Source organism: Neomonachus schauinslandi, chromosome 12, assembly GCF_002201575.2.
Source record: "Neomonachus schauinslandi chromosome 12, ASM220157v2, whole genome shotgun sequence".
NCBI classification, from domain to species: domain Eukaryota; kingdom Metazoa; phylum Chordata; class Mammalia; order Carnivora; family Phocidae; genus Neomonachus; species Neomonachus schauinslandi.
In genome coordinates this window covers 39,356,950-39,370,874 of record NC_058414.1, presented here as the reverse complement: position 1 = coordinate 39,370,874, position 13,925 = coordinate 39,356,950, and the positions used below count along the sequence as shown (strand labels likewise).

At 37.6% G+C, this 13,925-nt stretch overlaps 1 protein-coding gene across 1 annotated transcript in view; it reads right to left on the bottom strand.

Annotated features, from left to right (window-relative positions):
• Positions 1-11,967, bottom strand: part of SDHAF3 (succinate dehydrogenase complex assembly factor 3) — a 72,779-nt gene extending 60,812 nt beyond the window's left edge. The window contains exon 1 of the mRNA XM_021689773.1: positions 11,721-11,967. Coding sequence (XP_021545448.1) covers positions 11,721-11,894 — 174 coding nt within the window. The 5' untranslated portion in view covers positions 11,895-11,967. The remainder of the gene's footprint in view (positions 1-11,720) is intronic.
• Positions 11,968-13,925: the final 1,958 nt, after the last annotated feature.

The window sequence follows — 13,925 nt, the reverse complement described above, 5'->3', positions numbered from 1 at the left end:
TTGCCTTCTCCATGCAGGTAAGCCAGAAGTACAAAAGAAGAAAAATCCAGAGATCCCAATCAGCATTGCAGTTTTTGTTTTGTTTTTCCTCTGCAGTGTTCCAAATGCTCTGAGATGTAGAAGACAGTATCTGGGAAAAGGAAATCCAAATTTGATGGTCCAAAAATGGACCATTTTGGACCAACTAAGGGAAGATGGAAAGATCCTAATGCCCCCAAATGGTCATTACTGGCTAATTTCTTCCCATTCTGTTCAGATTTCCACACTGAGATCGAATCCAAAAACCCTGGCATATCCACTGAAGACCAAACATATGTGGAGTAGTAATATGACAGCAAAAAAAGCAGCCTTGCAATAAGGTAGTGAGGCTAAAAAAGAAATAGAAAAAAAAAAAAATTAGCCAGCTTGGGAAAATTGGATGGTACAAAGGAGAGAGCTTGTTGCCTGAAAAAGAAAAAAAAAGAAGAAAGTGAAGAGGATGACAGATAGGAAAGGAGGAGAGGGAGGTGTTTGAGGAAGAGAGGAAGATAGAGAAAACTGAGTATCTATCGCCACATGAATTCCAGAGTAAGGAAAACATGGTTATAACAGTTTTTGAGGTATCTCTGCCCTCATTAGATTTAATTACGAAGTTAGAATATGATCATACTGCAGTTTCTAAAAACATCCTAGAAATACTAAGTGATTTACATGAATGAAGTAGCCAAGGGTGTTAGAGCACTCAAAATTATATCAAAGATATACATATTTCCAAATATCTTAAAATAAGAAGTTTTCTCATTCTGTGCATCTTGCTCTTGGCCTTGTAAAGGCATCTAAAGATGTTCATGGCATTTTTTACAAGTGGTGTTAACTAGGGTTATTGGCTAGAAATCCTGAGTTATCATGAAAAAGTAACATGCACAAACCATCGAGGCCCATGCTGGGAAGTGTGAGGCAGTTGAATAAGAGGCCTTTTGAAGGACTCATGGTTTAGAATGTGTGCTGTGAAGCTATACCCACTGATGCTACATGCCGATGTCATTGTAGCTGGTTTGGGATACGTGTGTATGTGTATTTGCCATGCCACCCTACTGCCGTTCTTAGTTTGGAAGGGGGAAATCTTCTATGAGAAATGTATGCATTTTTTTATTCAGTGGAATAATCTTTAAACAAACTGTAGACCTCTTCACCTTCAGCAAAGACTCACTGCATCAAAGTCCAGAAACCTTTGCCTAAACATACAATAAGCAACATTCTACAATTTTTATTTATAATAACGGTATCTTTTCGAAGGAAAATAAACCGTGTGTATTTAAAATCTATTCAAATAAAGCATAAATATTTTAGTGTTTGAGAGCAGAGAAGTCAAAATGTGTTTATTTTGGAAATGCTTCTGAGTTGTAGTGATTTAGGAGTTGAGAAGAGCAAAAACTTGTAAATAAGATAAATATGATCCTCCCTTGGGAATTAAGCTAATTAAATCCACACACCATGGGAAGTATCTGAATTCTCTCAGGCCTAGATGAGAAATTTGGTAGCTTAATCTATTAACACATTAATGGCAATAATGCTTTGACAGAAAGTGCTTACAATGAAAATAATAAAATAATAAACTATTACGAGGGGGCCAACTTGCTAATATGTGTTCGGCACTGTCCGGGGGGGAAAAAAAAAAAGCAGTGAAGCAGTAAAACCCAGGATGTTTTCTGCTGTAGATACAGTGAAGCCTAATGAAAAATCTCTCATGCCTACCCACTTCCCATTATTTTAATTCCATGTTACTCAGCAACCTTCTAAACACTAATTCAGTTTCTGAGAAAGCTTAATAGAGGTCCACAATCCCTTATTTACAGTTCTGAAGTCAAAAAAGTTTTGACAAACAAAAGCTTTTTCAGAACTTATTGGCAGCAAATCCTGATCTAAATGGACATAAACCCTTTATTTACTCCACTTAATATTAAAAGCCAAATATTTTACTGTGGAAATATTAATGTATTCGATTACAGGGTGTCACCCCAGATTCTATGGTGGTATTTCTTAAAATTCAATCATACTCCTTTTTATCTTTCTAAAAATCTAAAAAAGTCTGAATTGTGAGACACATCTGAAAAAGAGTTCCCTGGATCTAGATATAAATATTCTGATTCCTGGAAAAGAAGAGCCCCCTTCACCAGTCCCCATTCCCCCACTGACAGAAATGAATATTCTAGTTTATACTTCAATCATCATTCTGGTTTATAATTCAATATTTATAAATTTAGTTAACGTGAGTCTGATGCCAACACCTGACCGCCTCCGGGTATATTGGTATATAAAGTCTAATTCCAGACCTACAAGATCAATTACCAGGAATTATAATCACAATGTTTAGTGGCACATACCCATCTGGAATCTCCTTTCTAACCTACTGGCTTCTAAGCCACCAAGTCAGCCTGTTTACAGGTCTTCCATTCTCTCTGACTAACCTACCAGAAGACAAACAGATAGTAAACCAATCTCCCTCCCAGTCCCACCTGTCAGCCTGACACAACTTCTACAATGCTTAGAAAAAGAAAATGTGAAAAATTAAAATACTATATTTTTTAAGTTATTAAGTAGCAATTTAATTTGATCAAATTAAGTTACTGGAGAATCAATGACTAAATACAATCTCTAGGAAATTAAGCAAGAGAAGATTCTTCATGTTGTTTAAAAAAAACTTAATACGGGGCGCCTGGGTGGCTCAGTCGGTTAAGCGGCTGCCTTTGGCTCAGGTCATGATATCAGGGTCCTGGAATCCAGCCTACATCGGGCTCCCTGCTCAGTGGGAAGCCTGCTTCTCCCTTTCCCTCTGCCCTTCTCCCTGCTTGTGTGCACATGTGCACTTTCTAATAAATAAATAAAATCTTTTAAAAATAAATAAACTTACTACTATACCAGAAAATGGCCCTGATGATTCTTTTCTGATCTCGGTTTAGAGCACTAAAGATGCAAAATATGTCTTCCAGTGGTTAGGTAAAAGAGAATCACTAGATAAAGTTGTATTTTGAGTCTACACATTTTTTTCAGCAAAGCTTCATAGTTTTTAGTGTACAGGTTTGTACATCCTTTGTTTGCATCATCCCTGAGTATTTAATAATTTTTGATGGTAAGTCGTATTTTTAAATTTTAATTTCCAAGTTTGCATTGCTAGTAGATAAAAACACAGTTAATTTTTGTATAATGATAATGTATCATACAACCCTAATACTAATTTTAGATTTTTTTTTGTAGATTCCATCCAATTTTCTACATAATCACATTGTGAATAAACACAGTTTTATTTCTTTCTTTCCAATCTAGGTACCTTTTATTTCTTCTGTCTCATTTCAGTGGCCATTTACGATGTTGAATACATGTTTAGATTTTTTTCATTTCATTTACAAAACTCAGCAAGAATCATAAAATATATAGCTGACATTATTTATTAAACATGAAGAAGTCTAAGTTTAACTTACAAAATTTATTTTTTCTAAAGATTTTATTTATTTATTTGAGACAGAGAGAAAGAGAGCGCACAAGTGGGCGAGGAGGGTCAGAGAGAGAGTGAGAAGCTGGCTCCCCACTGAGCAGGGAGCCCGATGTGATGCTGAGCCACCCGGGTGCCCCTAACTTACAAAATTGAAAGGGCAAAATTAGGAAATGTATTTATAAGGTGCTGGTATTTGACTCTTTTAATGTGTTTGCCTCAAGTGCTTTAGGACATGAGACTGGTAACAAAAATATTGAGTATATCCAACTGAATTTTTAAAAATAACATTTACTGGCTTTTCTTATAATTTCTAAAGTAGCCCTGATCTTTGCAGAGAATCTGGAAAATAGGTGGTTCAAGGAAGAAAATTACAATCATCCTTTACCATATCACCCAAAGATAAACACTGTTTACATTTAATTATAACATGAACAGTTCTCCCAGTGATTAATTCTTCTGAAACACTATTTCTAGCTGCATACTAACCCACCCATCATATGGCTATGCTATCATTTCATTCTTCTGCCCTCATTGGATATCTATGCTGTTTTTGATTTGTCATTATTACCATATACATGCAGCACAATGAATATCCTTGTAAATAAATCATAGAATGATCTTTTACTAGAGTCCCTTTTGCCCATTCTTTTTAAAAGCTGTGTTTTCCCAATCCAAGCTAATAAACCTTTTATATTAATTCTATTAAGCATATATCACATTAATTCAAAATATATTCCATTTGTTTTTTTTTAACTTTTTAAAATTCAGGAGTTATTAATTTTATGTTAATTGTAATGGTATTACAAAAACAAACAAAATATATTTTTTTACCCATTCTATTACTATAAAAACATATTACCCTAAAACTAACAGAAAAGATGAAAGAGAAAAATCAGTGTTACCAATGAAAAGTGTAAAATAGGTTAAGCCATTTGATATAGTTAATATAACCGTATCTTAGAGGTGAAAGAACTTAACAGTTCATTCCTATCTTCCAGGATAAAATATTATTTTTCCAACTGAGACCACTGAGGCCTAAATAAACCTTCCAAAAAATTACACAGAAAACATATGTGCTTGACTAACTAGAGTTTAACAGTTACATCACAACAACTTCCATTCTCATTTCATTACTGAAAAAATTTTGGCAATTAGCATCTTGGGCTAATAAACTTAAAATAAATTATTCTTTAAACGATAATTAAACATTTGTTTATTATGCTAGAGGTGTAGAGGATAAAAACATGATTAAGAGAAGCTTCTGTTTCCCTTAGGAAAAATACAAAAAATGGAGAAGCAAATACACAAACTGTAGTAAGCAAACAAGCATAATTCAAAAGAAAAATACTGATAACCATTTTATGCTGCAAAAGTTTAATAGTTTTTTGGAAACATTAATTTCATGAGGTAAGAACACAAGATTTTTGTCCTATCTAGCTGTGTGATACCAAACAAGTCATTTTACTTCAGTAAGTCCCAGTTACTTTCTCTTTAAAATGATAGAACTGGGGTTTCAGTTTAAGATGACAGACTGGAGAAATCATAGCAGCATATTTCTTATTTCCTCCCCTCCCAAAACCCCTTTGAACGGACAGTAAAGGATTTTTAAAAGAAGTCATCCATAATGACCGAGAACAAGAATAGAGCCATTAGCAGCCAAGAGATTTCAGCGAATTTCTCAAGACCTAAAGCAGGTAGAGGAGTGAACTCATAAAACAGTGCAGATATAGGGATCCACAGCTTAGAACAGAAGACAGAGAACATAGCTGAAGATCAAGCCAAACTGCCAGAGACAACTGAACACAAATACCATGTAGGTAAGGAAATCAGGAGTGAGAAGCAAATCTAAGGCAGATAACGGAAACTCTGTAAGCCTAAAAGTAATTTTCCAATCAACAAGCCTAGCTGTAGGCAGAGTTCTGTTTCTTACTGCTTTCCTTGTAAATAAGGACAGATAACCAAAATTCACAAGATATTTGAAACATAAAAGACATCAAAATAAAATGAAAAGTCCCCTTAAAAAGAGATAAATAAGGAATAGAAAATATTGCTCTTTATTATAAGCCCTCCCACACTAATTTTTTAATCACATAACATTACGTTGACTTTTTTTTAAGTTTAAGTATATTAACTAAAAAAAATAAGAGTATACTAGAGTGATCTGAAGCTCCCTTTCAATTCTAATACTCTCTATGTAAAATTTCAGACATGTATTCTTATTAAGCAACTGTAAAATATATTTCAAAAAAACTAGGTAAAAACCAGTAAAACTATGCATATACAATTCTTTATCTTCTTAAATTCTATACAAAACCTTATTTCAAATTTTTAAGACTGTGTGTTATGTATAAATAAATATGTACAGATCTATTTTATTTTATCTTATTTTATTTTATTTTTTTAGGGGCTCCTGGCTGGCTCAGTCAGTAGAGCATGCAACTCTTGATCTTAGGGTTTTGAGTTCAAGCCCTACACTGGGTGTAGAGATCTGTTTTAGAATGATAACTACTAGCATATTAATATTATTATACTATCACCATTATTTTAAATCCATAAATTCAAATAAATTTTAAATCATTTAAATAAAAGAAACAGACCTCTATGTCTTGGTAACAACATCAATATAGACAATATTGATCAAATTAGGATTTTTTAAATACCTTTATAACACAAGCACTGTCAGAACACATCTCATGACATCAATAAAAATTAAATATTCCTAAATAAAAACAGTATCTTAAAAGTATTACTAAAAAGCCAATGCTTCAGAAATGGAAAAAAAAAGATGTTTTATGTTCCAATGATAGTTTCATATCCTCTCCTTTAGACCCCTTTTCAACCACCAGATAAGGACCAGAATATGGCTAAAAAATTTTTAAGAGGTAAAGCTTAATGTAGAAAACATACATCACCATTCAGTAAACCCTCACCATCCAATAAACCATCACAAAAGCACTACATTGAGTAACATGCTGAATAAACGTACAACTGAGAGGTTCACAAATGACTCCCTCATACTTGGTAGATGCATCCCCAACATCTATGATCCGTCTACGGAACAGAGAGGTAATTCATTCCTTTTCTTCTGCAAGCTAAAATACAAACTACAAATCAGGATGTTCAAAAGCAACAAAATGAGGTCCCCAAATTAGGTAAGAAAGGCATACAATTATAAAAACTACAAAATACCCATCCAAGCCTAATTATCCTAAGTTAAGGAAACTTTAAATATAGGTGACAGGCAACTTAATCATACATGTTTTATCTGATGATCGACTTCAAAGTCCTAAATAAGACAAAGATACCCCATGTGAGTTACAAATGGATGGTTACATGAAATATGAAGCATTTCCTCTTCTCCAACAAATACAACAAAACATCAAATGTTATATATGATACCTAGACTGCCATACAAATCTAAAGAATTAAACACAAGACGGACAAAAGTATGTTCCTTTGCAGAAGTAGCCAGAAACAACCAGATACAGAAGAACAGAACAGAAAAGTTCCAGCACTATACTACTACCTTCATTCTCTTAACTCCTGAATGTTAGTGGTCTATCTTTGATACCTTCCCCCACATTTTACCCAATCTGGGCACTTTCAGCCACAACTTTGAACCAGCAACTAACTACAGATGAGGAATTTCAATTCTCTACCTCCAGCCACAATCTCTCTCCTGAGTATGAGACTAATATATACCTCAGAACATCTCCACTTGACTGTCCCACCAGGATGCTTACCACAAAATACACTATACTGTACTCATTCTTCACCTGCTTCTTCTAAATACCTAGTCTGGTTACTGGTATTATGTTCTTAAAACAGAGAGTTTTCCATTCTATTTCCTCCCTTTTCACTAATCCTCTGTGGGTCCTCGAGTTAAGTCCCATTCTACCTTATAAAAGATAACACATCCATACCCTGTGCTCTCAACACCTATATATATAACATCTCTACTACATCTCTCCTAACAGTTCCCCCTACCTTCAATTTGACTCATTCTTCAATCATTCCTTTATATTGCTGCTAAAGTGATCTTTCTAGAATATAATTTGAATCATTTCACCACTGCTTAAAATCTTTCAGTGATTCCAAATAAAAACCTAAAATCCTTAGCAGAATATCCTGTCTCTTGCCACCTCTCTAGCTTTATCTCTTCCTAATCTCTCACTTAAGACACTAAATTTTAAACACATCACTGAAGATCCTGGAAAAAGTCATACTGTTTCTTACTTCAATACCTCTGCATATGTTACTCCTGCTACCTAGAAAGTCTTTTTCATGACATGGTAACTTTGACTTGCTCAAGGCTCAGCTCAGACATTGTATGTGGCCCTCAACTTCCTCCATTCTCTACCTGCTCCCATCGCATTTAACAGACACACATTCATACTGTATTATAACTGTCTAATATATGCTACTAAATTTTGGACACCGTGAAAGTAAAATACAATTATTATTCATTTTTGTATCCCATAATGCCTAGAACTTTGCCTGGCAATAATAAGTGATCAATAACTACTTACAGAATGTGTAAGCCATTTGGCTTTTTCCAGAAACAAGTTCTACTATAAACATCCCCCAACAGACACAGAGCAAAGCAGCTCCTTAAGAAAAGCAAAAGAAACCAGGCAAGAAAGCAGGAGACATAAACAAATGGCGCAGAAAAGGAAAAATTAAACGCACGGAGTCTCTTCAGAATGGCTCCTGAGAGCTCACTGTTTTTTACCCTTCATCTCAGGTTCTATCACAAACATGTTTTACTTGCTATTTAATCTTCAATGCTTATTCTAATTTCCCAGAAAATAAGTGGCAAGAAGTTCTTCTCTCCACAACTGGGCAGGCAAAGAAAAAAAAATGGAAAGTATTACCTAAATCAGCTATTCTTCAAAACTGAGCAGTTAGAAGTTTAAATATGCCATAATAAATAAGACCCCTGATCTACCCAGACCCAATTCCACTTCTAACAGTTGCCTCCTAAAAGACTTAAGATTACAATAAATATTTTACCCAACCAGATATCAAACATTCTCCTTCAAATATTCCCAACATCTCTTTCTGAACCTACATTTTTTTCTCTTATGGTAAAGTACTATATAAATTCAGTATTTACTCTGTAAATAAGCATATACATTTTTATCCTTAAGATAAAATGAAATACTTTTCTCCTACCTTCCCCTAAGTGGTCATGGAACAGAAACTTCCCCAGCTGAATTCCCTCTATCATTTGCCATGGTTTTCCATGATTACAAATGAAAAGAACAGAGAACTTTCCTCCTAATGCTGGGGCCTCTAAGATGCCTTAGCTTTCCCTTCTCTTTTCTCCAGTGGGACCCATACCTAAGTTTGCCCCGTAACGTAAAACAAATTCAGAATCCATTCTAGTCCGTAAGTAATTTTAGAAGTGAGAGAGTATCAAAACCCAAAGTCCACAAAGCACAGGAAGTCCACAACTGTGTTACTCTCAATTAGCTTGACAGAAACATAAGCATCAAGCTAGTAATACTCATGTGTGCCAAATATGTAATCATCATTAACCAAAACAACAGAAATCCAGGCCATAACTAGTCGCAACATGTATAACACAATCAAATTAGATGTGTTGAAGAACACGTAGCAGGGAAAAGCCCAGAAGACTGAAGATATCACTTTCCAGTATCACTGCCCTAGCCAACATGTTCTCCCCTCCAAGTCATTAGAATCTTCTCTATCATTCATCCTTGAAAAAGAGAAACTACTCTCTTGGCAGAATCCACACCACCGCTTCCAACTCCAGGCTTAGACTGAGCTGCCTTGCAACTGTGAGAATTGTTACTTTATCCAAATAGTTAGATTACTAGGTTTAAACTAAACTTTACCCAGCTGCTAACTCATTAATTACAGAGCCCTAGCCCCACGGAATACACTTTTCTTCATTCCAAAAAATAAGTGGAAATGTTAGATCAATAATGGGGAAGAAGGGACAAGGCTTACCTATTGAAACTTTCCAGTAAATAAATTCAAAAGGAATGAGGGAATAGAAAATCACCATGAGAACACAATGGCAAGATCCATCAATGATGCTAAACTAGTTGGCAAAATTTGAGAAACAAAATATTTGCAGTTTCAGAGTATCTCCTCAAAATATATACTAATTTCAAAAAGGAAAATAGTCACTTTACAGTGGAGAAACTTAACCAAGTGATCACAGTTAACATCATGAGTAGTAAATCATATTGATATCATGTGCCCTCTGATATGTGTTGAGAAAAACTCATCACCCTTGTATCCTTCCCACTAATGCACAACATCAATCTAATCATGAGAAAAAAAAAATCAACAAATCCAAATTGATAGTCTACAAAATAATTTACCAATACTTTCAAAAAGTGTCAAACACATGAAAGATAAGATTAAAGAACTGTCATAGACTAGAGAAAATTAAGGGGACAGGATGACTAAATGCAATGTGGGATCCTGAATCGGATCCTGCAACAGAATAAGAACATTAGTGGATATACTGGCAAAATGTGAATAAAGCTTGTAGTTAACATCACTACAGCAATGTTAATTTCTTTTTTATGTCAATTTCTTATTTTTGGTAACTGCACCATGGTTATGTACCATGTTAACATTTGGGGAAGCTGGATGTAGGATGTATGGGGGGAACTCAGTACTGTCTCTGTAACTCTTCTGTATGTCTAAAATTATTTAATTAAAAAAAAAAGCTCAATTCCTGATACCAAGCCTCCTCGGTCAATCAACACATTTACCTGGTTGTTTTTTTATGCATCTCTCTCCTCCAGCGTATTATCAATTTATTCTGAGTTTCTACTCTTGCTAAAGCTTCCAAGTTCTTACACTTTAGGAACTCTCAAGGTGCCCTTATTTCTTCTCAAACAGAGCTAGAGACCCTCCTTCTTGTCCTGCCACAAACTGACCTGGCTTAAAAGATGTCACTTAAACACTCTAACTTCTTACAGATTCACTGCAATTAGCAATTTACAAAGCGCTTTTAAATGAATTTACATACACTAATTTAGAGGTGCATAAATACTGTTATTTCACAGATTAGAAAATAAGACTAGGAAAAATTAAGTGATATGACATTTAAAAAATTCCAGAATCTGAATTTGAATCCAGTTCTTCTAGCTCTAAAACTAACTTACCAAATATTAAAAGAAAGCAATCTGCACTTAAGATTCAACTTCCCTGGCTCCATAGAGGCTACTTGGCGCTAACACACGATTTTAAAGTTCTAAATTTCAAGATAGTCTTAAATAACCCTCTTGCAAGCTACAATCAAGAATTCTAAGATTCAGTAAAAAAGATCTGTGTTCACCCTAACCATAAACTTTATAATTAAAAAAAAAAAAAAGACAGTCTAGCCATCAATTTTTTAGGCTTTCCAATAATCGCTTACCTCTGTTCTTTTACCGACACTGGTTCACGCTTTCAAATACCTGAGATGTCGCTCTAATTTCCAATTCCATTCATATCCTAATATTTGCAAATCATAACTAAGAGCAATGCTGCTAGGCCCCCAACCCCACGAAATACTCTAAATATCTTTTTCCCTCACTCAAAAAAAAAGGGGGGGGGGAGTGGGTAGTCAAAGGGCTAATCCCTAATGCATGTGTCTGAGATTTAGTGCAACGAGACAGAGCAATGTAACTAAGTAACGGAACCTGAGACTCCGGAGAAATCCAATTTTCACCTGACTTAACTCAGCATTTTTCTCCTCCACCGCTTGTGGTCGAATCCGGTATCTGCCTCGGTCAACTGAGACCAGTAAGACCCAAGAAAGAGCACGGAAATTTAAAAAACAGTAATTATGGAAACAATCTAAGTCTGAAAACTAGGTAATGAGAAAACCATTAACTTATTAACAGGCGCTTGCTACATGCAAGGCACTGGAGGGGCAAAAAGCTACTTGAGGTTATTTACTCAATTTTGTAACCTCCCATCCTCACCCCTCCGGCGCCTGGCACGCGCAGGAGCGCAAAAGGATGAATTGTATTGGAGACGCCGAGATAACGGGATCAGCTCTAGCCAGGAACCGGTGGGAGAAACAGACCGGCTCGGGATGTAACTTTGGGAAGTACTGTTTGAACAGCTTTGCGCTGTTTAATTCAAACGGAACAGGCTGCCGCTGTTGGATTCTGCGTGGCGCCCGGGGAAACCAGCAGGGACAGGCTGTCTCTCACAGGGACAAACAGGGACACCTCTGAGGGCCTGGGGCGAAGAAAAGGTGGCATTCACTTGCCTCCCATTCCTGCAAGAAACGCTGGGCCTCGTCAGAACCAACGGTCTTATGTCTCCTAAATTCGTCCTTCACGTATTGGTCGCCAAGGGCTTTGAGATCTGGGGGCAGAGCCCGGTGCAACAGCAAGATGCGCCGATACAAGGCCCGGACCCGCGAGACGTGCCGGGCCGGCATAGCCGCGCGCGTGGACCGCACACCGCGCCTGCGCAAAGGAACGAAGCGTGCCCACCGCGGTGAGAAGCCGGGTATTAGTAAACCGGAACACGAGCGGAAGAGGGCGCGCGACCTTCATCCGGTTTGGTCCGCTCTAAAATCAGGACCTTCCCTAAACCGGGCCGCTGTGGCTGACGCGAAAATGGGCGGGTTCTTGCCTGGAGGGGGCGTGGCCTTGGTGGAGATGGGCCTGCGGTCCGGCCCTACTGCTAAAGCCAAACTTGTCCCAGTGAGAGAGGCAGCCAACCAGAGGTCTGGCGTGGGCCTTTTGTCACCCCCTCAGTCACACCGCATCCTCCTTTCCATTCATCTTACCCTTCTCTCCTGATAAAGGCCTGAGAAAGCCTTCATCAAAATCGGGCTCCTCCGGAAAGTCTTCCATGGTTGGCCAGACCCACTTCAGGTGTCTTACAGTGTTCCTGTGTTCTCGAGAGAGATCAGAGTGGGATTAGGATTCATCTCTCCATTCAGGAGCACCTACCCACGTACTTTGCACAGTGCTGTGCTCCTAATTTGTACCCTGAAGGTGCAGCCTCTTTCATATAACTCAAGTGAGCTGTGAGCCAGCAGGGGTTTTTTTTTTTGTTATGTTAATCACCATACATTACATCATTAGTTTTTGATGTAGTGTTCCATGATTCATTGTTTGCATATAACACCCAGTGCTCCATGCAGAACATGCCCTCTTTAATACCCATCACCAGGCTAACCCATCCTCCCACCCCCCTCCCCTCTAGAACCCTAAGTTTGTTTCTCAGAGTCCATAGTCTCTCATGGTTCGTCTCCCCCTCCGATTAGTCCCCCTTCATTCTTCCCCTCCTGCTATCTTCTTCTTCTTTTTTTTTTAACATAATAATGTATTATTTGCTTCAGAGGTACAGATCTGAGATTCAACAGTCTTGCACAATTCACAGCGCTCACCATAGCACATACCCTCCCCAATGTCTATCACCCAGCCGCCCCATCCCTCCCAAACTCCACCACTCCAGCAACCCTCAGTTTGTTTCCTGAGATTAAAAAAAAAAAAAAAAAAAGAATGAAATATTGCCATTTGCAACTACGTGGATGGAACTCGAGGGTATTATGCTGAGCAAAATAAGTCAATCAGAGAAAGACATGTATCATATGACTTCACTGATATGAGGAATTCTTAATCTCAGGAGCCAGCAGGTTTCATTAGCTCAAGTCAAATTGGCTGCAGAAGAATCATAGAGAAACATTTTATTTTTTAAAAAAGATTAATCGATTTGAGAGAGAGAGAGCAGGGGGAGGGGCAGAAGGAGAGGGAGAAAGAATCTCAAGCCTACTCCCTCTGAGTGCAGAGCCCAACACTTGTCTGATCTCACACCCTGAGATCATGACCTGGGTGGAAATCCAGAGTGGAAGGCTTAACCAACTGAGCCACCCAGGGGCCCCTAGAAACATTTTAAATGTATTGTTTCCAGGGCCACGTTCCTGGAGATGCTGGTTAAATTGAGCTGAAAACATAAAATCAAGACATTTAAAAAGTCCCCACCTTTAGCAAAGGTGATACTGAGAGTGTGACTGCTTTCTAAAGCTGGCAGCAACTTGGCCTCTTTCCTTCTCCCCCATCACACCTTTGGTCCTTCAGCAAATCCTGACGGCTCCACCAACAAAATATATGCAGAACTCAACCATTTCTCACCATGCTGGCAACCACAACCGTCTCTCTCTCCAGTCAACACCTCCTGATATTGTGGTAGCTTGTGTTCCTGCTTCTGGCCATGATCAACTTTGGTCATGATCCACCTAAACTGTAAATTAGATCATGTTATTCCTCTGCTCAACAAAATCCTTCAGTAAAACCCAAGGTCTCTCCACTTCTTAGTGTTCTAGATTTTCCCCTACTGCTCTCTCCCTAGTTGGTCAGTTCCAGACACACTAGTCATCTTTGAATAGGCCAGGCACACTCCCAGCTGAAGACCTCGGCACTTGCTGTTCCCTGTGCTTGGAATGCTCTGCCACAAATGT